The sequence below is a fragment of the Equus caballus genome, chromosome 16, assembly GCF_041296265.1.
Source record: "Equus caballus isolate H_3958 breed thoroughbred chromosome 16, TB-T2T, whole genome shotgun sequence".
NCBI classification, from domain to species: Eukaryota; Metazoa; Chordata; class Mammalia; order Perissodactyla; family Equidae; genus Equus; species Equus caballus.
Window position 1 is genome coordinate 36,077,922 of NC_091699.1, and position 27,967 is coordinate 36,105,888.

Consider the following 27,967-nt stretch of genomic DNA (forward strand, 5'->3'; position numbering starts at 1 on the left):
TTACCAGTTCCATGTAGTCCTCCATCTTCTTTTGGATATTCTGGTTCTCAGCAGCATCTGCCATCCCAGGGATGTCATTCTCTCTAGGTCTTCAGCCCTTCTCATCCAAGCAGACATGCTGTGGTTGTTTGCTGATTTCTCGATGACTGAGAGATGTTGCCCCTCAATATAAGTGAAAGGACCAATGCAGGGCATCCATAATGCCAGGGACAGTACACTGGACCCAAATCTTTACTGTATCCAGTGCTACCACTCAAGACAGAAAGCCCTCAGTAGAGGTTATGATCAGACTGCCCATACCTTGAGTTTTGTTTCCACTAGATGAGTTGAGACGCAAGGGTTTCTAACTCTTAGGCCTTAGTTAATAGAAAATGTCAAAGCAATATCTGAACAAAGCTCCATATCAAACATCCCCTTTGAACGGCCTCACAGAAACAAAAGCCCAGGCATTTGGGATACTGACCTCGAGGTTTGAGATTACATTGTTTGGTAGCGTTGCTCAACGTTGGGGGAAAATCTGTTCTCATAAACGAGTTGGGTTGTTTCCCCAGAGAAAAAAAGTCTGAGTACTATTGGCAAACTAGGAAGCTATTTCAGCTTTAAATTTAAGGAATTAAATTCTCCCCAGAACAAGAACCCTCAGATATGTAGCCAATAAACAACATGTACTAGATGACACATTAAATTTAACTATTATATCTCAGTGACGTACATCGATGCAAAAGTCAGTGCCTGGCAAAGGACTGGAAATGATCAGATGGAAATTTCCCTCAGAATATAAGAGCTGAAACCTGTCTTTATTTGATTATCAAAACAACAACTTCTTTATGAAATCATAATAGACCCATTAATAAACGTGTTAGATATGAAAATTTCCACGAGCAGCTGCTTTTCTTCATCAGTAAGTTAGAAAGCATGAAATGAAAAGTGTTTGCTATCAGATTAGATGCCTTGAGAATTTGCTTATCGCTTTTGGATCTTAATTTTAGGCTAATAATATGTGTAGTGAATCATGCTGAAGTATTGCATTCTTTTTTCCAAGTCAGTTCCATTCAAGTGCCTAAATAAGTAAAATGCACCTAGGAATGGGTGGGATGCAGCTAACCCAGACATTAAAAAAAAAATTAAGGCCTCTTATTTAGAAACTATTTCATTCGTCTTCATTTTGTGGGCAATAGATGTTGCTTGCACCAGTGGTGCCCCTCAGATGAATTGTTAGCAATGACGTCCTTGATAATTGAACTGTTTTCATTGTGCTCTTATTGTACCTGACAGACATCTATCTGCTTTTGTTGGAGTCACATGGGAAGACGTATATATAAAGTATGTGATTATGCCGTTTTGAAAACACCAGTTGTCTCCAATAATAGTACCTCTCTCTATCGCTATTGGAATGATTAAATGAGATAATGCATCCAAAGTTTTAGAGCAGTGCCTGGCACTTAATGAATGTGAGAAAGCTCTGCCTTTGTAGCTTGCTGCCTACTTTTAGGCTGTCTCTTCTGATGACCATGGCAGATTACTAAATCGCATTTCCATCAATTTTCTTTTTCTCCTCCATATTAAGAGACAGCTTGTTTGGACTGTTTGTATATTGAAATGACTGTCCCTAAGGGGAGGCTTGCTTTAGGTTCGTGCATGTTGATCTGATTACTCCAAGACAACTATGTCTGTTTCTTCACCCTAATCAAGCACATGTTACCACCTATGAATCAGTATCCTTTAAGTTCATCCTATTTCCTACAAATAAACATATCCTTGATTCCCAGTGCTGTTTTTCCATCTCCGTAAATGTCATCATTATCCATCCAGTTGCCCATTCCAGAAACCTGGGAGTTCTCCCTCACTCTGCCCTCTCCCCTCCACCCAACAGCCAATCCATCAGGAACAATCATTTCTACCTCAAAAAATATGTCTTAAATCCACAGATTCCCTCTACCACAACACTCTGCACCCTAATCTAAGCCACCATCACCTCTTGCCTGGACAAACGCAATCACTTTCTGAGCAGTTTTGTTGTTTCTACTCACGCAGTATTCCCACCCATTGTCCACTCAGTAATCAAAGTAGACTTTTTGAAACAAAAATAAAACCATGTCTTACCCCGACTTAAAACTCTTCAGTGATTTTCCATCTCATGGAAAACAAAATCCAAATACAGTATTAGAACCTGTGAGCTCTGAGTGGTCTGGCCCTGGGGAATGCCTCAGGGAGCCTACTTGCAACCACTCCATCCTCTTTCCTTCATAGCACACATCTCAATAAGGATATATTTATTTTTGTCATCACTTCATTGGTGCTGGTCTCTCTCACTGGTCCATAAGCTCCATGATGGCAGAAATTATGTCAATTATGTTCATCACTCTCTTCCCAGCACTTTGCATAATTATTAGAACTTAGTAGGTGCTCACTAATGTTTGTTGAATAAAATGAACTCATCCCAGGTTCTAATTGTGCCCTTATATTATTTTTTTGTTCAAGTAACATTTTTAAATATTAAAATTTGTCACTATAATAGGGATTATCTGTGGGCAAGTCATTAGACCACTGGTTTGTGGGGATGTCTCTAGGAGCTTCATTCTAAAAGCCTTCTAGAATTATATCCTAAAGTCTTTATATACATAAAAACACTGTAGGTTGAAGATGGATATTTTTGTTTTGGTATAAATATTCAAATTGGGCTCCTTCCTTCCACACTGTATACTCTATTAAGATTTTCAGAATGACTATTCCAAATCATAACACTCATAAGATGAGAGCTTAAATGAAAGCAGCAATGTCTCCATATCCTAAAGTAAAAAGTTATAGCCAAAACTGTTAACATACATGTTTTAAATTTCTCTATCACCTACTATTAAAATTTTTATAATGGTTTGTGTTTGCTAGAGAAACATGTCTGGCACACTTATGAATGGTATAACTTTGAGCATGCTCTGTAATAGTGGTTGAATTAACATTAGGCTGCATGTTTTATGTGGTGCTATTTATCTGTTAGGCATAAAAGGGCACTTAGCTAATTTAAGTTAACAAAATCACAAAATTAGTGGAGGAAATAAGAAATATTGAACAGAAGGAAATGACACTTGAAATCTATTTTGATTACGTTTTCACATTTTGTTCTTCATTCTGAAACTCATTTCCCTCTGAAAAGCAAGAATGTTATATTGGGAAATAATATGTCTTGAAAACCTGAGCCAGCAAACTTATGATCCAAGTGGTAATGACTTCTGTAATCGCTAATGAGGCAATGGACATTGAATATCTCGGTGCACTCATTGGGGCCAGCCTCTTGCCTGTTCTACAAGAAGCTGTCATATCAAATTTTTGTCCTGACTCCATGGCGCTTTGATTCCTAAACCTTTCTGAGAAACCTAATCTGAAATCAAAGTCAAGTTTCTTAGATGTGGTCAGACAAGGTCACATTTAAAACAGTTCAGTGAATCTGCAGATCAAAGTTGAAAGGTAATGCCTCCCTCCCAAAATTGGCACAGACTTACCTGCTAGCTTACCTTTCAATTTCTAACGTGCCTTTTCCACCTCCTTCCCTATGGACTGGGAAAATGAGAGCGTATCCTCGGAAAAATGGTAGAAGAGTTTCCTTAAATCATTTAATTAGGAAATTGGACACAGTTGTATTTTGGAATTACACCTTTATCCAAATTAGTGAATCATGAAGCATGTTGTTGAAGAAATATCTTGATCAGAGATTGCATGAAGTGAGATGTGCAAAAGGAATCCTTACGAATTCATAGTAAGACTTCTTTAAATCAGAATTTCATGGTAATTTCAAGTTCATGGGCTTTATTTTGTGCCTAAATTAGCAGAATTTACCCACACTTTTTTTTTTTTCAAAGATTGCCACCTGAGCTAACATCTGTTGCCAATCTTCTTTTTTTGTTATTCTTCTCCCCAAAGACCCCCAGTATATAGTTAGATATTCTAGTTGTAGGTCCTTCTGGTTGTGCCACGGATGCCACCTCAGCATGGCCTGATGAGTGGTGCCAGGTTCGCGCCCAGGATCCAAACCAGCAAAACCCTAGGCTGCCAAAGCAGAGCGTGCAAACTTAACCACTCAGCCACTGGCTGGCCCCTAACCCACACTCTTGAGTGACCCAAAATACTATACAGGATTGCCGCTGTAAAACTGTGGACATTTTTTCCCCCAATGCTACCTTCCTTCTGTGTGGAGCCTTGAGATACTATCCAAAATGGCGCTGGAAAAGGGGAGAATGGTGACTCTTGTTAGGCATGATCTTAACATCTCACGACGCAGGTTTTTATCAAACTCCATGTGATTAAAAAAAAAAAACAACCTTGCCATTGCTTTATATTTCAGTGTTCTGTCTCTTGTGGTCGAGGGCATAAACAACGAAATGTTTACTGCATGGCAAAAGATGGAAGCCATTTAGAAAGTGATTACTGTAAACACCTTGCTAAGCCAAATGGGCACAGAAAGTGCCGAGGAGGAAGATGCCCCAAATGGAAGGCTGGCGCCTGGAGTCAGGTGAGCAATGCTTCTCCTCTACCACTGCTTCCTTACCCTCAGCCATGTGGCTGACACCAGCCTGTTGGCTTGTGTTTCTCTGCGCAGTTTTGGTTTTCAGAGGGGAGCTTGGGGACGGGGAGGGAAGAATCTTTATGTCAGGATACTTACTAGCTGTGGGACCTTGGGCAAGTGGCTTCAGCCCTTGGCGCTTTGGATCATACCTACAATAGGATGGTTGTGAGGATTCATTCTAAGTGGTAGTGGATGTAGATGTTAGATGTCTAGCACAGAGTAACCCCTCAATACTTCACTGATGGCATTTTTATTATCATTCACCACTGAGAAAAACACTAGTTCAGGTTGTAGTAAGGTTGACTATGGTCACCTGGCAGGAATTGAATCTGAATTTACCTTTGAGGTTCTTAAAGGGCTGTCAGTATAAAGTATTAAGACTATTTCTCTGCCCATTTGCTTGTGTACAACAGAGGTGAGGGACAGAAGAGGCAGTTCTCTGTCATTTTCCAGCGATGTGACCTTGGGTGATTTGTGTAACCTTCCTGAGCCTACTTCATATAGCTCTTATGAGGCTTTAATGTAGTAATGAATACCAAGTACTTAGCTGAGAGGTCTTAAATCTAATAGGCTCTTAAGAGTAATCCTTTTTTGTTTGGATGTGTGTGATGTGTATCTATGTATCAGATGGGGAAGGGGGTAAGTACCCAAGAAACTGACCACAGGGAGTCTCCACGAAATCTAGTCATTGGGTAATCTAGTCAGGAACTGGGTGTGAGAGTTTCCCTGTTGAATTTTAGAAGCTTCTATTTACCTATAAACAGTTGCTGTGTGAACTAAAGCTACTCTCAATCTAATCCTTAAAGGAGATCTCCTCACTCCACACTTCGATATTTTCTCAGCTTGGTTGAAGGTGCTTACTTCAAAGTAATAAGACTCCGTTTCTTTTCACATGTTCTGTATTTAATGCTGCTCCTTCTCTCCATTGGTTTGATTCAGTGAGGTTTTACTGAATGTATGGTTCTCCCAGGCAGTGGAGAATCACGCAGGCTCTCCCGAGAATCAGCAGACAGCTAGATTCAAGGTTGGCAGCCTCTAGAATTGATTCTTCCAAAGCCTGGATCTTGATTCCTAAGGTCCCAAAGAAGTTTTGGACAGCTGTGTTAACATGGGGAGGATCTGAGGATCCTCCATTTTAATATAATTGGAAAATTCTTCTAGAAATGTGAATCTTTCTTAAATGCCCTGAACTGGCATCATTGTCCCCCATACCTCCCAGCCAGATTCCACTTCGCAGAACCATAAAACATGGCTGCATCATTCCCCAGCATCATTCCCTCTCAAGGCCCTTACTACAATGATCATATTTTCTTTTTTGTTGTAATTTAACAATCAAAGCATGCATGTCCAGCCAGAGCTGGTTCCTCCCTGGGCTCCCTTAAGGGATCAGATCCAGGGCAGTGTTTCATACTGGTCATCCTTAATGTGTTGTGCAAGTGACTGCCATCATCTGTACCTTCCAGCCCTTTTATTTTCGGAGCTATTCAATTCATGTAAAATCCTCCAGCTAACATTATTTAAGATACCACACTAATTAGCTTGTCCTCTTGTAGACTTTCATGCTCTGTTACTTTTCTGTATGTTCCGTGGCCTCTGCTTTTCTATTTGCAGCTTGCCCTGAATGTTAAGTTTGGAACATGGAAATCATGTTCATTTTAAAGGCCAATTCATTCAATAAAAATGCAATTAAAAGAATCTTTCACTCTTTATTGGTAAACACAGAGTGAGTGTTTTACTTCGGTATCCTGTGATCTTGATGGGAAGTCTCAAAATTGCTCACAAAGCTGGGATGATTAAGTTTGAACCCTGGGGGTTTTTTCCAACATAAAGTAATAGGATTATCAGAATGCCTCCCCAGAAAAGACTGCACCTGTTCAAAATGATTGCTTAAAAATTCTAGTCACCTTTGTAGAAAATGCAAGTAAACATAGTTATGTAATGGTTTGGGGCCAGCTTTATAATGCCCTAATTTGATTTGTAGAAATGAATTATAAAAGCAGACAAGACAAGGTGCTGCATGGGTAAAATCCAATTTGTGCAATTTAGGAGTGTACCTGAAAATGATTAGACCCAGTGGTTGATGGAGAAAGATGGTCTGCATGATTAAAGATTATTGGCTTTCTAATGATCCGGTGGTAAACAGGAATATTCCTAAGGCAGCGATATTAAAGCAAGAGTGATGATTATCCATTTGCAACAATATTTAGAAGATTTTATATCTGGTCCTTCTGTTTTCTGCTGGTAGCTATATTCTAGTCATCTCTTCTTCAAGGTAGAAAGAATAATTAGTGCAATTTCTCATCATGTGAAAATGTCTGAGGATAATAAGACTTATAGAATATTGAGATGGGGGACTAGTGTAGCCAAGTTAACTTCATAGTCTTTCCTGAAACTTGGGGTTTTGAAGTTTAAAGTGGAATGTTTTACTTCTATATCTTTTGAAAAATCTTGTATTTGTAAAGGAAATTTTTCCAATTAAAAAAAGCTTTTATTGGAAAACATCCTCACTAAAGTTTTAAAGCACCGTTTTTCAAAAGTTCATCTTCAATTTGTTCAGATGATTTTGATCAACAGTTAAGGGATGCCTATGAAATTTTAAGACAAAATCGGCATCAAATTCTTGATTCAGGTTGATAAATGTGAAAGCTCTGTATTCCTATGATCCAAAAGCATTCCAGAGTAAAATTTTTTTAACTTATCCTATTCCTATAGAAAGGCTTTTTTAAAAAAATGAAGATCAGAACAAAAAAGAATAAATGATCAGATTAGAATCAAAGCAACACTCCATCATCGTTCCTCAATCGTGAATTCATTCAGTTGATTCATTCATCAATCATGAGATGCATGTCCTTTTCACAGATTAATGTCTCTGTGGTCAGGATGGGACGAACAGCCAGTGGAATGCCACAATTTAATTAATAGCCCTTGTTTTCTTTCTTAGCGATACAAATATAATGCTGTGTCTTGCAATCAGTGGTGTCTTAGATTCAGGGAAATAATTTTTAAAAGCTCTGTAGTGCTGATGCCGAAATTGAAACTGGCAAATAGCATGATGAACCTACCAGGCATTTTTGGTTAGGACTTTTCCTATAGAGCAGCTTGGTTATGGCGTCTGATTCTGAAGTATCCTGCAAGTGTTTAACGGAGAAACACGGTCAATGTGCAGCTTGTGTCCTTTGAGAAATCAAGGGAACCATGTGCACATGGTAGTGATGAGAACTAGAGCTGCTATAGAGATGTGTGTTCTCCATGATTTTGTGTGTATTTGAACCATAAGCGTTGATGTCGAATTGTTTGAATCCAGGCTTCTCACCCACCCTCTCGCTGACGTAATACAAGAGACTGCATCATATTAGCACCGTATTTTAAAACTGGAAGCCAAATTCTCACCCACAGTTGCTATGGTGTATTGCCTAGGACAGAATTTACTTGGAATGTGTTTTTGTTTTTGTTTGTTTTTGGTTGAGTTAGGGTGATTATCTCTGTTCATTGCTTTATTTATTTGTGGAGTATCTACCCAAAAGGTTTATTAGGAAGTATAAAAAAATATTTTATGTAAAATGCTTGGCATAGAGCTAAGCTCTCAACTAGGGGTGATTCTGTACTTCTTGAGACATTTGTCAATGTCTGGAGACAGTTTTGGTTGTCACAACTTGGCGGAGGAGGGGAAATGTGACAGACACCTAGTAGGGTAGAGGCCAGGGATGCTGCTAAACTTCCTACATTGCACAGGAGGACAGCCCCCAACAGAAAAGAATTCGTAGGTTGAGAAACGCTAGTATAGAGCCTGACGGATAGTAAGTGCTTGGTAAAAGTTTGCTATTATTACTGTTGCTGTTATTATTTATTAAAGTTGGTTCATGTAGTTATTTTTCAAGGTAGTCCCTCCTTTAAATACTATCACCACCATAATTTTAGCAGTAATACCAGAAGAAAGTATATAAAATTCTTTCCAGGTTTTCAAGTGTATGTTATGATTCCCCAAACATCAGAAGATCCATAGAGATTGTTTTTATCTATGGAAGTAAGTGTCAGGTTCCCCCTTTAAGTTGATGAGTTCTGCATCCTAGCATTGCGCAGTAGGGCGTACAGAGAGATGAAACACAGCTCCCAGCTCAGTTGTTCTGAACTAAAAACATCTACTTTCAAACCTGCACAAATAGACTGCCATGCCGGAAGGATGGCTTGTGGGGAGAACATGTTGGTAGGGACTGCTCAACCTTTTTCCTCTGCAAACTACCTAAAAGATGTACTAAACAGAACAAGAAGAATTAAGCACGCACATGTGCACACACCACCACCATCACCACCTCCAGGGTCATTCAGAGGTCTTTCTGATGCTGTTTTATTCATGGGGTTTCTGCGCAAATCTCTCAGAATTCACCCAGCAAGCCTGGCTGGCTCTGTATGCAAATTGTTGCCTCCCCTAAGACAGCACAGGAAGAAAAGTTGAACACAGAGAACTAACTTGGATACAGTGTGCTTCATTTTGAACAAAGATTAGGGTGCAGCCAGTATTTAGAAAGGCAGAGTTTGTACCTTGCTGTGCATTAAGCCATGTTGAAACTTTTGAATGTGTTAATTCAAGACTGGCTTTGACATTACGAAAATCAGAAGCCACAAGGACATAATGTATAATTGAACTTTCCTGTGTCTTTATTTGCCTTTTGAAAAATTATCAAACGTAGAAAGTGATTTTTTGAATATTGGATACTATGGCTCTTAATACCTTGCCTTCGCTGAACCATAAGTAATTTACTCACTAACAACAGCTTCAAAAAGAGGTTTCATTTTCTTAGAGCCTGAATAGTGTACACTCTAAAAGTCTTTAGCACTTTTTCCTTTTTCTTAGCTTATTAAAGGATTATGAGATTTTGAACATGTGTCAGCCCTATGCCAAACTCAAATTTGTTTACTTAATCATTCTTATTCTGTCTTTGTATTTTCATTTGGATACATTGTTCTAGAAATGTACTTTTGTATGTTTAACACCTCAAATTCAAATAGCCAAAGAGTTTTTTGGTGGTTGTTCTTTGTTGTCGATAATGATAATGTTTGAACATTTCTGTCATTCGTGTGCTAACTCTCCCATATTATGGTTCATTCATTTCCAGTGTAATCAATAGGAAATATCATGCATGTCGCTCTCATAAGTATTAAATGTCCATCCTCTGTAGGCAAGGCAATCACTTGTGTTCAGGAGCCCTTTTATTCCACCCAGGACATAATGACTTTAAAAGTCTGGTTTCTTGTGGGTCACAGACTCATTCAATCCAATTAATACAATTAAACCCAAACAATAGTCGCTATGTTGCTTCCAAATATTTTCTTCTCTTCAGCTAGCTTTGATGTGAACATTTGAGCTCCTGCCTGGCATAGACTCATCTGAAATGATATGATTTCCCAAGCTGCCTCCTAAATAACATCACCTATTTTCTTAAAATCTGAAATGGAAATAAAATTAACATTCAGCAGAATCCATTGGGTTTGCTTCTTGAGAGTAAATTCCGATTAGCCTCAGAGTGAAGTGAATCCTGCTGCAGGTTAATTGGACAAGAAGTCCTTTATAATTTAAAAAAAAAAAAAAAAGTGACTCTGTTCTTTAAGAAGACTTCCTCTTAGGAACATGGCTTTAATGTATGGTAAACTTGTTTTCTCAATGCCTGGCAAAGTAATGGAGGCTGAGCTATCAGCAATACTTGGTAATGATTTTAAATAGCTAAGTGTAATGATATGCTATTCTTTCCAAGCAAATGTTGCCTTTCTTTTCTTACTGTCAAAACCTTAATAAAGACAATAATTCTTGGCCTGCCCATAAGTGAGATTATGAAACCCAGCAATGAGGAAACTATTAAAAAATTAATTTAGAGGAAAGTTAATTGCATATTTAAAATAGTGTTTTGCGATTTGGTCAACAAAATGTTTCAGCCTGATTAACAGTATTTTTCAAGGGCTGAAAACATTACATCCAAAGAAATGATTTTTCCTTATCAGCTTTTACTCTTCATATATTTATCTCAGGTTGAAAACAGACACAAATACTTTAGTGAATTCCATAGTTTTAAAAAAAAAATTCCTCTATCTCCAGGAATAGAAGCAAGAAAGGGAAGAGACTGGAGAAAATAATTCTACTTATAAGGCCCTAAAAGCTTCAGTGATTTATTCTCCTTAGTTTATAAACTCCTAATCTGCCAAGAAATCCTTCTTGTACAGTACTGTATCTCCAGTTTTCAAAAAGTTCAAATTCTCCAGGATAGAAATCATTTGGGATTTTCATTTCACGTGGCCGCACTATTTCTAGGTTACACTGTTTCATAATGACCTCCCAGCGTCTTCAGTCATCTAAGAGTTTTGTTAACTTTAGAGATTTCCCAAAATTTGAGTTGCTTCCTCCCTCACCAGCATTCACAGGCAGTGAGTTCTTAGGTTTAAGACATTGTCCTGAGTCCCTTTCATTGGAAATTAGAAAGCTTTGTGATAGCTGTGAAAGTCATTGGATTACCAGTGCATTCCCCATGTCTGTGACCCTCTCCACCCCTGTCATCACCCCCACCCCGCCAAATGACCCAAAGCTCCCACTTACACTCTCTGTCTTCTTAGTGCTCTGTGTCCTGCGGCCAAGGCGTGCGGCGGAGAAATGTGGGCTGTCAGATGGGAACACACAAAATAGCCAGAGAGACCCAGTGCAACCCGTACACCAGACCAGAGTCGGAACGCGCCTGCCAAGCCCCGCCGTGTCCTCTCTACGCTTGGAAGGCAGAGGAATGGCAAGAAGTAAGTAGAGCCAGGAAGTGGGCACCTGCCAGGCATTTTGCTCAACCCCCTTGCTATCATCACATCCGTTCCCCTGTGAAGCCGTCAAGCACAGTGACAAGGCTGACTCTTTCCCAAAATGTTTGCTATCAGACGGCGAGCAGTTCACTCCGACCAGCGTTGGGAGAGCCCCTCCTTTTTATGCAATTCCTGCGTCTGTGTTCTTGAATGTTCCAAGTCTGGCTGCCTCCAGAAGGACTTTTGCAGGCCTTGGGCCAAGTGCATAAAGATAATTTTCACAGAAGGAGGGGGAGGTGGAAGAAATATTTTAAAAATGTGTATCCAGACTTGGTCATTCTGTATTAGTTCAGACAGCCACAAGACAGACTCTTGGCAGTACCTGCTCTGTATTTTTCCTCCTTCCATGCCTTTAGCTATCAGGTAGAAGACAGGCGCTCATTTGAAACCCTCATTAATCAGTAAAGGATTTCCAACATTTAAAGAAGTGATGGAATCTGAAGAATTGTTCAGTTGATGCAAAAATAGACAGACTTGTTTGTCTCCTGCTCCAAGTTAATGTTTAGTTAAAGGAAACACTCTGTCCCTGGGGAAAAGTCGGGCTAGGAAGGTAAGGCATTAGTAGGAGGTAACTTTTGTCTCCAGAACAGATTAGATGGTATAAAAGGGGGAAAGAAAATTAGAAAACAAAACCATGTCCGCTGATGCAGGAATAAAATAGAAAGGGTGTGCTGTAAAAGGTTCAGCCATAGGAGTAAGACAAGAATTTCCCACTAGGAATGGCTTTCAGAACAGGGGGGAACAGTGCCTGGCTCTGGGCAAACTGCTTTATGGTCATCACCTCAGTTAATCTTCTTAACCACTAGATGAAGTGGGTATTGTTATTATCATCCCATTTTGCAGTCGAGGAAACTGAGGTTTGGAGAGCCAATGTCATTTGTCCAACTATCACATACCTAGAAAGTGGAAGAAGCCGGACTTGATCTTCAGTTTATTCTCTTAAGCCCTCAGAAGGTACCATAACTGTATTCTCTTTTTAAATTTTATTTTTATATAAGTGCTAACGGCAATGCCACTTTATTTTTTTCCAGTTTTATTGAGATATAGTTGATGTATAACATTGTATTAGTTTTAGGAAAACATGATGATTTAATGTATGCATGTATTGCAAAATGATTACCACAATAAGTTTATGGTTAGCAATAACTATGTTATAGTTAACGTCCATCACCTCACATAGTTAGGAATTTTTTCTTATGATGAGAACTTTTAAGATCTACTCTCAGCAACTTTCAAATATGTGATATGTTATTGTTAACTATAGTCATCGTACTGTATATTACATCCCCAGGACTTAGTTATAAGTGGGATTCTATATCTTTTGACCCCTTCACCCATTCACCCACCTCCCATTCTGTTCTCTGTATCTATAAGTTCAGTTTTTTTTAATATATTCCACATATAAGTGAGTTCACACAATAATTGTTATTCTCTTCCTGACTTATGTCACTTAGCATAATGCCCTCAAGGTCCGTCCATGTTTGCAAATGGCAGGATTTCATTCTTTCATTGTGGCTGAATAATATTCCACTGCATATATAGACCACATCTTTAGCCATTCATTTGTCGATCTTAAGTTGTTTTCATGTCTTAACTATTGTAAATAATGCTGCAATGATCATGGGGGTGCGGATAACTTTTCAAGTCAGTGTTTTTGTTTCCTTGAGATAAATACCCAGATGTGTAATTGCTGGGTCATATGGTAGTTCTATTTTTAATTTTTTGAGGAAACTCCATATTGTTTTCTATAGTGGCTACAGCAATTTACATCCCACCAACTGCAAGGGTTTCCTTTTCTCCAACACTTCTTATTTTTTGTCTTTTTGATAATTGCCATCCTAACAGGGTGAAGTAACATCTCATTGCGGGTTTGATTTGCCTTTCCCTGATGATTAGTGATGTGGAGCATCTTTTCATGTACCTTTTAGGCATCTGTACATCTTCTTTGGAAAAATGTCTATTCAGATCCTCTGCCCATTTTTTAATTGGATTGCTTGGTTTTTTCCTATTGAGTTGTATGAGTTCTTTATAGAACTTTATTTTGGATGTTAACCAAACTTTATTTTGGATATTAACCCCTTGTCAGATAAATGATTTGCAAATATTTCCTTCCATTCCATAGGTTGCCTTCTCATTTTATGGATGATGCCTTTGCTGTGCAGAAGCCTTTTAGTTTTATGTAGTCTCGTGTGTTTATTTTTGCTTTGGTTGCCTTTGCTTTTGGTGTCAAATCCAAAAAATCAGTGCTAAGACCGATGTCAAGGAACTTACCCCCGATGTTTTCTTCTAGGAGTTTTATGGGTCTTACATTCAAGTCTTTAATGCATTGTGAGTTGATTTTTGTGTATGGTGTAAGATAGGGGTCCAGTTTCATTCTTTTGCATGTGAGTATCCAGTTTTCTCAGCACCATTTGTTAAAGAGATTATCCTTTCTCCATTGTGTATTCTTGATTCCTTTGTCATATTAATTGACCATATATGCGTGGGTTTATTTCTGGGCTCTATTCTGTTCTATTTATCTATGTGTCTGTTTTTATGCCAGTACCATTCTTTTTTAATTACTATAGCTTCGTAATATATTTTGGAATCAGGAAGTGTGATACCTCCAGCTTTGTTCTTCTTTCTCAAGCTTGCTTTGGCTATTTGGGGTCTTTTAGTGGTTCCACACAAATTTAGGATTCTTTTTTCTATTGCTCTGGAAAATGCCATTAAAATTTTGATAGGGATGGTATTGAATCTATAGATTGCTTTGGGTACTATGGACATTTTAACAATATTAATTCTTCCAGTCCGTGAGCATGGAATGTCTTTCCATTTTTTTGTGTCTTCTTCAATTCTTTCATCAATGTCCTAAAGTATTTAGTGTATAGATTTTTCACCTCCTTAGTTAAATTTATTCTTAGGTATTTTATTCTTTTTGATGCAATCATAAATGGGATTGTTTTCCTACAGCTGCATTCTTAACCCCCGTGAGCATTCAGCCTTGGCCTTCCCTCTCCCACACCCTCCTGATGGACTGGCTCCATTGTTTGCAGTCATCTCTTTTCTTTAGGACTCTCACCCTCTCTGTCTACTCAAGTTTTTTACTTGTTTTCCTCCGAGCTTTTTTTTTTTACTTCCATCAGATGGTGGCAGGGAGGAATGGCTAAAGCAGTTAAATTGTAAATTAATTGCACTTGAGCCATACAAATTATTGGGAATTTGTGCAGTCTTTAGACTTCTACAGACCTGGTTCATATCCCAGCACTAGCTGTGTGACTTAGAACGAGGACTCTTAACCATTCTGAGCCTTGGGTTTGCCATCTGTAGAATGGGGATAATAATAACAGTGCAGTTGTTCTGAGGGAACTAGAGATGATAGGGTAGTTTAGGGATGGACAATGTCAGATCTAGAAGGAAGAAGAGGCTCCCTCATCTCTCCCTCCCTCTGTGTCACCTCTTGATTCTCTTTGTAATTCTGGGTTCAGACCCACCACTGCCTGCTTTCTCCCTCTCCCTCTTAGTCTCATGCCGAACTCAACCCTGTGTAACTACTCCAAGGAGCAGAAAATGAGACAGTGCTCAGAAATGAATCTAAGTTGACTGCTCACACTTGGGCCAACGTTTGAAAATGCTAGAGCCAATCCAGAAAATGCAAGCTCCATTTCCCATTCCTCCTGAATCCCCCAAAAAAGAGAAACCTGCCAAATAGGTACTGAGGAAATCCTCTTCTCTGATTATACAAAATTTGCCTAGAAATGTATGTCTTCACATGGGCTATGCGGATGGATCTTTTGAAATCCTCCCTCAAATATTGCCTTCAAGCTCCATATAAGAATAGAGGACCTAAGGAGGCAGCCAGGCCTGTGCCTATCTTTAGAAGTTTACCAAAGGTTAGCCATTCTCACGAAGAGAAAAGACCCTTTAAGCAATGAGAAAAGCAGATTCTGATAGTTCCCCTCCTGCAAACATGCTTGCTCATCTGCCTGGACCCGGAGTGGAGAATTTGAAGGAGGTGGACCTGGGAGGTGAGGGAGAACAGACCGCTGTGGGAGGCACTCACGTGACACTGAATTGGCAAAGGGACCCTCCAGGCAGCTGGAGGAGGGAGAAGCACCATCGAAAACCTTTGCTGCCCAAATGCAAAGCATGCTGGTGGCCCTCTCAGAATGTCCCCAGAGCAACAAGGCTGAGAGTGAATGTCAACAGCCATTTGGCCGCAATCGTTGTAGACCACGTCAGGAATAGGGTGACCACTCAGCCTGTTTGCCTGGGGCAGTCCTGGTTATGCCTCAGGCAGTCCTGGTGTCATTGTTAATTGCCCCTTCTTTCATGATCCAAAGTGTCCTTGTTAGACAGGACAGCACCCTCAGGCTCCCGTCAGTCACAGCCCTCACCTCCTTTCTTGTTCCCACCTCCTCCTGTACCCACTCACTCTCCTACCATCTTACATGATATCTTGGCACAGGCTTGTGTCTTGACTTTCCTCCCTTCATGTAGTGACACCTTGACCTGATGTCAGTGAGCATCCCACGGCACAGCCTCAGAGTCCACTGACTGGGATGTCCTGGAGGCCAGCCCATCATAGGCCCACCCCATTATGGGAAGTTCTCTTCTTAGCAGTCCTTGGCAACCCCCCCCCCCGCCAGAGCTCTTGTTTGCTTTTTGAGTATGTGTTTTTCCCTTTTGCGTCCCCTTTGGAGACTATTAAAACCTAGCTGTTGGTTGGCAAGATGTGCTTCATGCTAGGCACATAGCAAATGGCACCCTCCTCCTTTTGAGAAATAATCCAGGTATCCGCCTTGAGAAACACTAGTTTGCATACCCACAATAGCATGATCATCAAGGATGTTTTATACATTCACACAGGTGGTACACTGCACAACTCCAGTGGTACCATTCCCATAGGCTACAGTGTGAGGGCATCCCCTAGAGTCGTATAGTCCAGTGGCCCTACTACTGATGATAATAAAAATAATAGATCTTATTTTTATTAAGCTACGGACCCAACACTATGTTGAGTATTTTTATATGGAGGACTTCGTTTAACCTTTTTCATAATTCTCTGATGTAGTAATTAAATTTTTATCCTCACTTAAAGAGGAGGTAACTTGAGGCTTAGATAAGTTAATTCATCTAAATTCATGCATTTACTAAGTATTAAGGCTGGAATTTGAAGCCTAGCAGCCTGACCTCTGGAACACATGCTCTGAATCTTTATGTTCTACTGCCTCCCATGTCGACATGCATCTAAGTTGAACTATTTTCTTTCTTTCTTTTTTTTCTTTGTGAGGAAGATTGGCCCTGAGCGAACATCTGTTGTCAATCTTCCTCTTTTTGCTTGAGCAAGATTGTCGCTGAGCTAACATCTGTGCCAATCCTCCTCTATTTTGTGTGGGATCCGTCACAGTGTGGCTTGATGTGCCGTGCTACGTCTGCACCCGGGATCCGAATCTGCAAACCCCAGGCTGCTGAAGCAGAGCATGCCAAATTTACTATGCCACTGGGCCGGTCCCTCTTTTCTTTCTATCTTAATGGCTTGTCCAGTCTCTTACTGCAGAGCTGGCATCAAAGTATAATTCCCTTTACTGAGTTACCACCCCCACCTCCTTCTAAAAATGAAATTTTTGGTCTGGTTGGTTGACAGTCAGACCTTAAGCCTTGTCCTTGGGGGACTCTGATGATGTTGGAGCATGTCAGTGGACTCCTCTGTTCACGGTGAGGCCTGGGGCCTGTGCGTGGGGAAGGGACGTCACTGTGTCGTCATGATACTGTAAGGGCTGAGCCTGGACTTTAAATGTTGGGCAGAATAACTGGAGAAGAGAACAATGCTCTATCCAGACATTCGTGTCTCATTTTATTTGTGCCCTAAAAGCACCACGTTGTAAACAAAAGACCACTCAATGTGTGGATCTGGGAAATTGACTTCAAATCTCTGGGCTCCAATTAGCTCATCTGCAAAATGGGAATTCTATGGCAGACTTGGCTGAAGGGTCATGGTGAGGATCAAGTGAGGTTAAGTGAGGGGTTCAGGACAGTGCCTAGGACATTTTAGACCTTCCAAAAAGGCTACTTCTCTTTCGTACAGTGACTCCTGGTGGACAACCAGTGCTTCAGCTTGGCCTGCATATCACAGTGTTGGGCTTTTAATGTCACCCGCGCACTTTGGGCCAGTTATTTAACCTCTTAGTGCTCAGTTTTACTTACTTTAGAATTATAATGCTCATGAGGCTCTTTCTGGGGGGGGGAAAAAAAACCCACGACTTTTTAATTCTTTTGAAAATTACTATCATAAAAGATTTACTTATTAAAAGTATTATAATCTAATATATAAATTTACTTATAGCTGCAGAGGTCTTTTGATCAAATTTGGATTGTGAGTTTATGGGTTATGCATCTCTTAGCATTAAGGAATAAATCTCCCAGATCTTGACAGTGTTCTTTTTCAATCTTTCCCTGGCGTGCTCTCTTCCCTTCCTAGTACCTCTGTATCACAACAAGGCTGCCCTGCTCCTTCCCTCCCATCAGTCACCCTTGCTCATCCTTCAGGCCTCAACTAAGATGTTGCTTCTTCTCAGAAGCCCTTGCTGTTCCCATCTCCCCACTAATAGCTGAGTCAGCTGACCCTCCTCTCAGCTCTCATAGCACCCTGAAAATATTCTGCTTTAGCACTTGGCCCTCTGAATTGTTGTTGCCTGTTTTCCTTGTCTATGTTATGAGCTGTCTGCCATCAGAGAGCTTGTTCACCAGTCTTCCACAGCACTTAGCCCAGTACCTAGAGCATTGGAGACACTTGTTGAGTGAGTGAATCTGTGAATGAATGGAGGAACGAAAACAATTGGATGGAAGGAAAGAGGAAGAAACAAAAGACATTATAGAACAACGCCTGATAATTGATGGCCTTTTTCCTTTAGCTCTTCAGAATCACAACATTATAAAATGTCTTCTAGAATAGTCAAGCAAACTGTTTTTTGTGTAAGAACAGCTGTTGTGTCTTCTTGTCACATTGCCACGGACAAGCTGTGCTCAGATGTGTGCAGCCTCTGCAGAACTGCCGCCCGGTGCTGTGTGGCCCAGGGCGGGGACTCGGGTCACTGTAATACATGTGTGGGTTTTAAGGACTTTTATTGAGATCAGCTGTAGACTGATTCCCAAGTTCATCTTCTTAGCACAGAAAAGTTAGCAATGAGCAGCAGGTCCCTGGTCAGTTGGTTACAAAGAGTTTATGACGTTCACCGTAGGGAGTGATCAGGTTTTGATGTGTGTACAAGGGCCAGATAGTAACTCTTTATTACTCATTCCTTCATTAATTTATTCAACAAATCTTATCAAGCACCCGCCAAGTGCCAGGCACCCGACATGAGGGATGCGGTAGAGAACATGAAATGGCTGTGGCGGGATTCCTTGTCTAGTGGAAGAGACAGACGGGAAACAAGTGAACAGACGTGTTCAATGAAATTGCCAATTGTGAAAAGTGCTGTGACAGGAAATAAACAAGGCACTGAGGTAGAGACAGAGAACGGCGGGCCAGTCCTGCCTTCTCCGGGATGGCCAGGGGGTGAAGGGCAAGAGCAGATGGTTCCAGGGAGAAGGAAGAGAGAGGACAGAGCCCAGAGTGTTTGTGGACAAAGCACAGCATGGCGGGAGCAGACTGTGTGAGGGCAGGAGGCTGAAGTGAGGCTGGGCCTGCAGTTGCGGCTGGTTGTGACATGCCCTGTAGGCCAGGGCATGGGTTTGGATTTTCTCCTAAGCAGTGTAGGAGGTGTACGTGCCCCTTCATGACCTGGCCTCTGCCCACCTGCTGGAATCCCCCTCTCAAATCGCAGGCTCTAACAACCCCAAATCCTGTAGTCATGCCCCTGCCCCGCTTCCCCATGACATTCACCTGCAGCCTCCATGCACGCTGAGCCCCCCTGAGAGTGCACCTTCTCCTCCTTGCCTAGTTCACCGTCTCCTCCTTCGCTCCTCCTCCTCATCCACCGCTACCTGGCACGCCTTTCGGCATTGTGAGCAGTCCCGCCCCTTATCCTTCCTTTTCTCTCGCTGTCACAGTTGCAGAAGACCCTGTGGCCTCTGACTCCATCACACTCTGTTAGGAAACCCACATCTGCTCACACAGCTGTACAAGGTGGCCCTAAGTCTTAGACCCCAGTGGTCACCAGGTAGCCAGCTGTCCTGACACGTGCACACCCCAAGCTGGGAGAAGCAGCCACTCTGGGTGTCATCACAGAGAGAGCTGAGGAGGAGGATGCCAGGGCTGTATCCCGGTGCCCAGCCCAGAACTTGGCCCGTAATAAACATTGGTTGAAAAAGTGAATGACTTTAAAGTTATGAAATGTCTCCATAGTATTGTGTCTGCCCTTTTCCCTTGCAAATATACTATTTTGGAGCAAAAATGTCCAAACTCCACATACCTGACTTTAAAATGAGCTTTGAGAATAGAACCTATTGGTAATTTAAAGATTGCTTTTTCTTTTCTTAATTTAAAGCAATCTGAGATAAATTGATGTGTAATTACTGTTCCTTATCACAAAAATCTCTGCATAGCACACACACAACAGTGTGCTGTCAAGTTCCTCACTTGTTCCGTGGCTTGTCTGTCCACACACCCTCTGACAGTGGTAGCCTGGCGCTAGAAACAGCACAACAAATCCTGTCGTCCATGGAGAAAATCAACAGCTGAAAAGGTAGAGCACATGAATACGAAGTGATTTTTCCCCCATGGTTAGGGCATCTCAAGTAAGTATAAAGCAACTAACTTGATTACAGTCTTTAAGGAAAGACCATTTCTACCCAGTGCATGAAATGACCCTTTTTAGACCATCACACTGCGGCCAACCTACCTGGCTAACTAAAATAGTACCTTAAAAGTTTATTTTAGGTCTTCTTCACCCTCCAATTTGGAAAGTTGTTTTCCCTGTTAATTTCAGTTCACTTAAAGGCACGCATGGCACGCAGGACAGTAGGCAAGCTACCCCGTTTAGCCCAGCACTGGGATGATTTGCTTTCTGAATTACGGTTTGTGCTGAAATTCAAGGAGCCTGGTGGTGTGACTTACCCACTTGGTATAGTTTTTTCTAAAAGCTGTAATGAATTTTGAGAAAACCTTTTGGAAATTAAAATGAGGCTTGATGAGCTTTCCGGCTGTTTTTTAGACCATTCTAGATCATTTCCAGGATAGAGGAAACAGTCTTAAGTCCCAGGACTTAGGGAAAGTGATATTACCAAACGCTGATAAAATGCTGTAGTCTGGGCTGGATTTGCTTGCTGATCTCCTGGCCCCCGGGCTCTCCTTAGGACTCCAGGGGAAAATCCTGACCAGGTGATTTTCAGAGCTGCTGTTGATTAATTCCAAAGCACTGGGCAAGTCACTTATTTACTTAGTTTAGTTTTCTAAAAGTTATATTATGGGTAAGTTTTCCCCACTCCCTTTTCTCCCATTGGCAAAATAGTTTTTATGGTGGTTAACCATTCTTTAAAACAGAGGGAGAAACACTTAAGCAGAAAGCATTTAGTGATCCTTGTGTTTCTGCTCTAAACTGTTACTTATTGACGCAGATGAAAGCTCTATGGATGAGTGAAAATGAGAGAGGACACTGGGAGGTTTAGTCCAGGTTGGCTGCTCAATAATCATGATCTTCTTTGAGTCACTGAGACTTGATTTTCTAAGGAATTTTTTTTCTATGGGGAGTTAAGTATTTCTTCTGCCTATATCTACACATCACAGATTAACCATTGTGGGTTTTTTGGTAACATTCAGTGGCTCTCTAACTCATTTGGCTCTTGTTTTTTTTTTATGAAGAAACAAAATGTTAGTACTTCACAGTAGTTCCCAGCATCCTCCAGGGGAACAGAAAATCCCAAAACCACTGAGCCAGGGTGGAGCTAGGAACTGGGCTCAGCCAGCCTCCTGCACTGATCGGAAGGGATTTGCTCCTTCATGCTCACCTCACAATGCTTTCAATTCATGTTTGTGCCCCAGAAAAATTACAAATGACTCCACACTCGAGACGTCGAAGTTTGCTTCCAAGCAGCAAAAATTTTGAGTTACGTTTGCAAATGAGAAGGGGCCACCAGGACATACCACGTATCTCTTCTACTTCCCAAAAAGAAACTTGGGGCTAACAAAAGACACAGAGCATACCACATGACCCAGCATTTCTACCTCTAGGGATATAGCCAAAAGAATGGAATCCAGGTATTCGAACTTGTATGGGAATGTTCATAGCAGCACTATTCACAACAGCCAAAAGATGGAAACAACCCAAATGTCCATCAACATTTGAATAAACAAAATGTGGTATAGCCATACAGTGGACTAGTATTCAACCATGAGAAGGAATGAAGTACTAATACTTGATACAACATGGATGAACCTTGAAAACATCATGCTAAATGAAAGAAGCCAGAAACAAAAGGCCACTTAATGGATGGTTCCATTTATATGAAATACCCAGAATCGGCGTGTCTGTTGAGACAGAAGGCAGACTGGCGGTTGCCTACATGCTGGGGAAAGGGGGAATGGAGAGTGACAGCTTGATGGGTACAGGGTTTGTTTTTGGGATGATAAAAATATTCTGGAACTAGATAGGGGTAATGACTATACAATGTTGCAACTGACTAAATGCCACTGAATTTTACACTTTAAAATGGTGAATTTTATGTTATGTGCATTTTACTACCAAAACAAACAAACAAACAAAGACATGGGGTTTATCAGGAAAGACATTTCTGAGTCAAGCTAGGTGCCAAAGTCAAATGCTTTTGGGGCGAGGCAGGTGGTAATAGGGAGGGAGGCCTGTGACAAGAAAAAGAGAGGTGGGTCTCTGGCCCTCCCTAAGAAGACTAAAATGAGAAAGCTTAAATGACATTACGCCAACAACAAAACTCACAGTAGTGAGATAAGGCCCAGGGTTGGTAATCTTGGGCATTAAGGAAACAGAAGCCATCCGTGGCACAGGCCTTGGTTAGCTGAGGGTGGCTTTCCAACATGGTCTAGAAATGCTGGGTGAGACGGAAGCTTTAGATAAAACAGGCTTTGGGAGACCTTTAGCAACACACATAACTAAGTTAAAACTGTTAGGGTGGGTTTGCTGTTGGTTAAAGCAAAAAAGATAGGGAATTAGTAGACAGCCTAGAAATCGTCCTAGAATGAAACATACCGCTTGCTCTATTTTCCTGCCATGGTTTAGGGGAATAAAAATATCTGTCTCGTCTGCCTCACAAAGATGTGTGACCTGGGACAAGACACTCAGGCTAAGTTGCAGTTTCTTCATCTGAAAAACGGAGATTATAGTCATTGCTGAATCTCCCTACCCAGCTGTCTCCGTCTTTAATGTCTGTCTTTGCTACTAAATACAAGCTCATCTCTGAGAGCCGGGGCTGTGCTTTGTGTCCAGTCCTGTTCACCCAGGACCCGTCACGGGGCTTGACACCTAGTAGGAACTGGGTGACTATTTGCTGGATGATCAAGGGATGAGGGCAGTTCACCCTGGAGGAGGAAAGACCCTAGGGAGCCCCAAGAAGGCTCTCTGCAAGTCCCTGACGAGAGAGCACATGTGAGAAATGAAACTTGTCCTTTATGCTCCCCTGGGATCGACAAGTAGGACAAGAGGCTGGAGAGAGAGATGTTTAGTTCCATGTTAAATAAGATGAAATGGGCTGCCTGGATCAGGAATGACTTCCCTGATGCTCGAGGTGTTTAGGTGCCAGCTGGATAACCATTTGGCCATGAGTTTTAAAGTGGTTCGCTGTTTGGATGGGTGAAGTAATCAGGTCCTAAGGTCCTTTCTAAACCTGAAATTCACTCACTCATGCTTTTATTCCTTCATTCACATAGCCGTGTGTTAAATGCTTATTGCTATTCCAGAAACAGTGCTGTTAGGTAACTGGGTAAAATAATGAGCTCTCTGATAATCCCTCTGCTCAGAGATCTCAGTCTTTTCTATAGACAGGAAAACAAATCATTACAGTAAGGGGCTATAATATCATGTATTATTCTTCCACATCAACACTTATTTTGTCTGTCTATAACAGTGCACCAAGACTTGTGGCGAAGGCTCCAGGTACCGCAAGGTGGTGTGTGTTGAGGAGGACAAAGGCACCGAGGTTCATGGCGTGCATTGTGACATGAGCAAGCGGCCTGCGGACCGCGAGAGCTGCAGCTTGCAACCCTGCGAGTATGTCTGGATCACAGGAGAATGGTCGGAGGTACTGTCCTGGAGATTCTGTAACCACCTTTAGGTCAGCGATTGCTTGAGGGCAACAGAGGGAAGAGGGCAGAAAGATGTATGTTGTCTGTGTGCCCTTAAAGAGTGGAGGGGAAATGTAGTCCAAATCATTCGGAAATAGATTTACTATTGGCCTACAAGGAACATGAAGAGTCTGGTGAGTGTTTAAAATCGTCTGTGACTTTGGGTTTGAGGCCTAGGTTGCAACCCATTCAGATCCCAACGGGGGTAGGGGGAGAGGGTGTCTGGGGTGGGCGCCTTCTTCTCTTCAATTCGCCCCTCCTTGTTCCTCAAAAGGCATAGTCCCCAACTTCTGGTTCTTAGGGCTGCTGCCCAAGGCCACACCCTGGCTCTCAGTACAGGAAAGTCTTCCTTTCTGCCCTCTCTCCCTCCTCAGGCTTCTGTCCCTTGGACCATCCACCTCTCTGCCTCCTGGGGGCCACCTCTTCTTGGTTTCTGGCTTGGTTCTTGGTCGTTCATCTTGCTGGAGTTCTGCACCTTTCATACTGCCAAGATTGATACCCTCATCTTAGCTAGTCTTTTGAGTGTTGTTATTATTATTTTGTTTTTGAGGAAGATTAGCCCTGAGCTAACATCTGCTGCCAATCCTCCTCTTTTTGCCAAGGAAGACTGGCCCTGAGCTAACATCCGTGCCCATCTTCCTCTTCTTTATATGTGGGACGCCTACCACAGTATGGCTTGCCAAGCGGTGCCATGTCTGCACCCGGGATCCAAACCTGGGAACCCAGGGCCACTGAAGCAGAATGTGTGCACTTAACTGCTGTGCCCCCGGGCCGGCCCCATGTGTGTTGCTATTATTATGCTAAAAGAGTTTTAGTCTCTTTCTAAAACTTGAGCCGTGTTATTCCTACAGCTTTAATATAAACCTTAATCTTAACCCCCAAAAGATGAGATAGGGAGAAGATTTAAAAAAAAAAAAAAGACTCCACACTTCTGCAAATTCTCAGTTATGTCATGAATTGAAAATCTGCAAATTTACAGGCAAAGATTAGAGGGTTGGAGACAGGACTTTGCACAGATACAAGGACCCTGAGGAAGGGAGGCTACAAGAGAAGTGATCCCAAGGGGACTGGACCAGAATTCCCTCTAGAAAAGCTTCTCATAAAATGCAAGAGCCACAGCACAACACGCCTTCTCTCTGAGACCCCTATTCCCTGGAGAGTTCTGTGTGTTCTCTTCTGAGCTCCGCCCCACCTGAATTTGAGGAGGCCTGGGCTGGATCAGAAAAGAGGGCTGCATGACCCCTGGCTGATGCGTGCGCTTCCCTGGTTGGGCCTGAAGTGTATCACTAATGCAAGGAGCCCACATTCCCCACATTCTTATTGTTTCATTTTGCTTTACCGTAATTTTCAAATGAGGAAAGTAATCCACACTCATGAGGAAACAAGCACATGACCTCAAGAGGTGGCGAGTCAGGAGTAAGAGCTTCCTTACCTCACTCTTCTCTCCCCTCCCCAGAGACAAGCCTCCTATAATTCAGCAATCTGGTCTGAAATGGATAAAGGAAGCCAGCGGCAGTCAACGTATTCATGATGCTCTGAACAGCTAGTTAAGAGTGTGTGTTCTTTCCAGCTTCTTTTCAGAGATGTAGAGGCCTCTGAATACAACCTGACCATATTTGGGCTCAATTCCATCAGCAAACGCCTATCTCCCAACGTGTCTCCCACACAAATGGTCACTGGGCTGCTTTGGCTCCCGGTATATGGGGTAAAGGGTCACCCCACTTGCTTCGAAGACGTACAGCCTTGTTTATGTTAGCACAGACTGAGGTCGGGGTGTGCAAGCGCTGGGTGAGCCAGTCTGAAATACCCACCTCTCGGACAGACAGAGCATCTGGTAGCCTCTGCCCATGCTTGAAACACCCTGGACTAGCCTCCCAGCCCCCTGCCCTGGCGTCAACTGAGTCTTCCGGCAATTGAACAGCAACAGCCAAAGAAGGAAAAAACGTACGCAGAGCATTTCCAAGTCTCAAGCCAGCTGGAAGGGAGGCCCCAAGGGTGTTCTCCGTGCCTCTGGCTGGGCCTGTTCCCTCCTGCCTCCAGGACCTCCTTAAGGGGAGCCTCGTCCCTGGAAAAGTTACAGGAGAGGAAGGCACATGGCTTAAAGCCACAGCTCAGGAGACATTAGGAAAGAACAACACTGTGACTTTTATCAGTGAGTGAGAACTGATGGAAGCTGTGATCCCTCAGCCCAGAAAAAGCGTAACACACCACATGCTGCAAACCATTTCCGGGGGTTCATCTGACCCTCCTCAAAGAACCTTTGGTCTCAAAAATCCTGACCCTCTACCCTAATTTTATGTAGCGCCTTCACGAGGGATGGCCAGTTATTTGATAACATTGCCTAAAAATATCATCAAAACTAAATTCAGCTTGATGTTTTAAATAATATATTATGTAAAATACTTAGCTAGGGAGGTTGAATGTATTATGAAATCTTATGCATAATCAATTAGGTGTCCCATCACAGAAGGGAGCTGGGACACTAGTAAGATATTTGTTCTTTCTCCTTTTCTGTACTGTTTGGGTATTTTAAATGCTGTGTAATTTTGGTAAAAGGGTTCAATGACAGCATGATTTAGAGAGAATAAAGCAGAAAGGCAGCGTTTCCGTCCAGGCGTATAGGCAGGGAGAGAGAAGAGAGTAGGAAGTTCAGTGCAGGGCATATGGGAAAGCAAACCTCATTGAGAGGGAAAGGAAAACTGTCCGCAAGCTCCCTTTTGGCTAAGTGCTAGATGTCACCCTTGACTCAGGCGGGCTCCAGCTCTCTTCCCATCCCACTTGGTCACTTCTCTGATGTGGTCATGGTAGGTTTGGAAAAGCATGATTGGTCAGCCAGTGTGGTCGGGCTGTGGATGCTGTAAATGGAACAAGCGACAGCTGGGCGCCTCCCTTTCCTTCTCCCCTTGAAATCCACAGAAAGGGCTCGAGGCGTCCCCACCCACAGTGAGAGCCAAGGAGACGTCGTGGAAGCACTAGAGCCTGAGAGGCATTGTACGGGCTGCACGTCTCCCGTGTGCTTGGGGCCTGCCACTTGAAATGCATAAATGAGCTAATCAAGTGAGAGCTTTCTGCAGCGCTGTCACGGGGTCAGCGTTCGATGGGGAGGTCAGGGGCCTCTTGTGGGCTGCCCCCAGGCACTGCTCCAGCCTCTCCTCTCAACCCCTCTCTTGTCAGTGCTCAGTGACCTGTGGAAAGGGCTACAAGCAGAGGCTCGTCTCCTGCAGTGAGATTTACACCGGGAAGGAGAATTATGAATACAGCTACCAAACCACGGTCAACTGCCCTGGCACGCAGCCCCCCAGCGTCCACCCCTGCTACCTGAGCGAGTGCCCTGTTTCGGCCACCTGGAGAGTTGGCAACTGGGGAAGTGTGAGTAGACCATCGAGTTATCAAATTTGAAAGCTTTTGGCTCTCGCACCCCATCTTAAGCACGTTCTGCCTGACCTACCCTAAGTCATTCTCCTTCCAGGAGAGACCCTGGTGAGGAACAGGAGTTAGCATCTTGAAACAGGCTGATGGGAAAAGAAGGGTTCTCCTGTTTGGCAGTATGGCCTGGCACTGAGAGCGGGGGCTCGGAAGCCAGCCAGCCTCCATCTGAATCCTGGTTCCGCCACTTCCCAGTTGAATGTACAACTTCTATGTCTCCATTTCCTCATCTGCAAAATGGGTGGTTGTGAAGATGAAACGAGTTCATATATACCAAGCGCTTCGATTATACTGGGAAATTTTAAGTTACATATATTTTACCACAATTTTTTTAAAAGCACCTAGAACTCTGTCTGTCATTCAACAAGAGTTACTGAAGAGTTACTTGTCGCTTCTGTTAAGTGGTCTATACGTTCTAGTCCTTCTCTATTGGGAATACTTCATTGCATTAGGGGTACGATAAGTGAGGCTAGTTTAAATTGAGACTGCCCTGGAAAATTGCCACAGCCCCCTGAGCCCTGACCACCAGGCTGTCAGTGTTGCAAAGGGATCAGATGAAAGCATAGGACCAGTTGAGAGTGGTTGGGGTTTGAATCCTGGCTCCACCATGACCTTGAACAAATTTCTTAACGTTTGAGCCCCAATGTCCCCTCTGTAAAAATAGAATAATGGTAGTACTATCTCATGGGGTTATTGTGAGACTTAATGAGAAAAATGTATATATACACATATATCTTATGTATGCATAAATATATATATATGTAAGATGAATGAGTGGATGGATGGATAGATGGATGAATGGATGGATAAATGTGTATATATAAAGCTTAACACAGAGACTGCTCCATGGTAAGTGCTCAGTATATTTCAGCTATTTGCTTTCAGCAACATAGAGTCTAAAGTGACACCCTGCCCATGCC

At 42.3% G+C, this 27,967-nt stretch overlaps 1 protein-coding gene across 6 annotated transcripts in view; it reads left to right on the top strand.

Annotated features, from left to right (window-relative positions):
• The window catches only part of ADAMTS9 (ADAM metallopeptidase with thrombospondin type 1 motif 9), a 165,605-nt gene that overhangs the window by 116,783 nt on the left and 20,855 nt on the right, over positions 1-27,967 (top strand). For 4 of the 6 annotated variants that reach the window (XM_023620115.2, XM_070237265.1, XM_070237264.1 and 1 more), the window contains 4 exons: positions 4,337-4,504; positions 11,159-11,332; positions 23,405-23,578; positions 26,796-26,990. In XM_023620115.2, the coding sequence (XP_023475883.1) occupies positions 4,337-4,504; positions 11,159-11,332; positions 23,405-23,578; positions 26,796-26,990 (711 nt within the window). The remainder of the gene's footprint in view (positions 1-4,336; positions 4,505-11,158; positions 11,333-23,404; positions 23,579-26,795; positions 26,991-27,967) is intronic. The other 2 variants (XM_023620118.2, XM_070237266.1) reach the window with 1 other exon arrangement.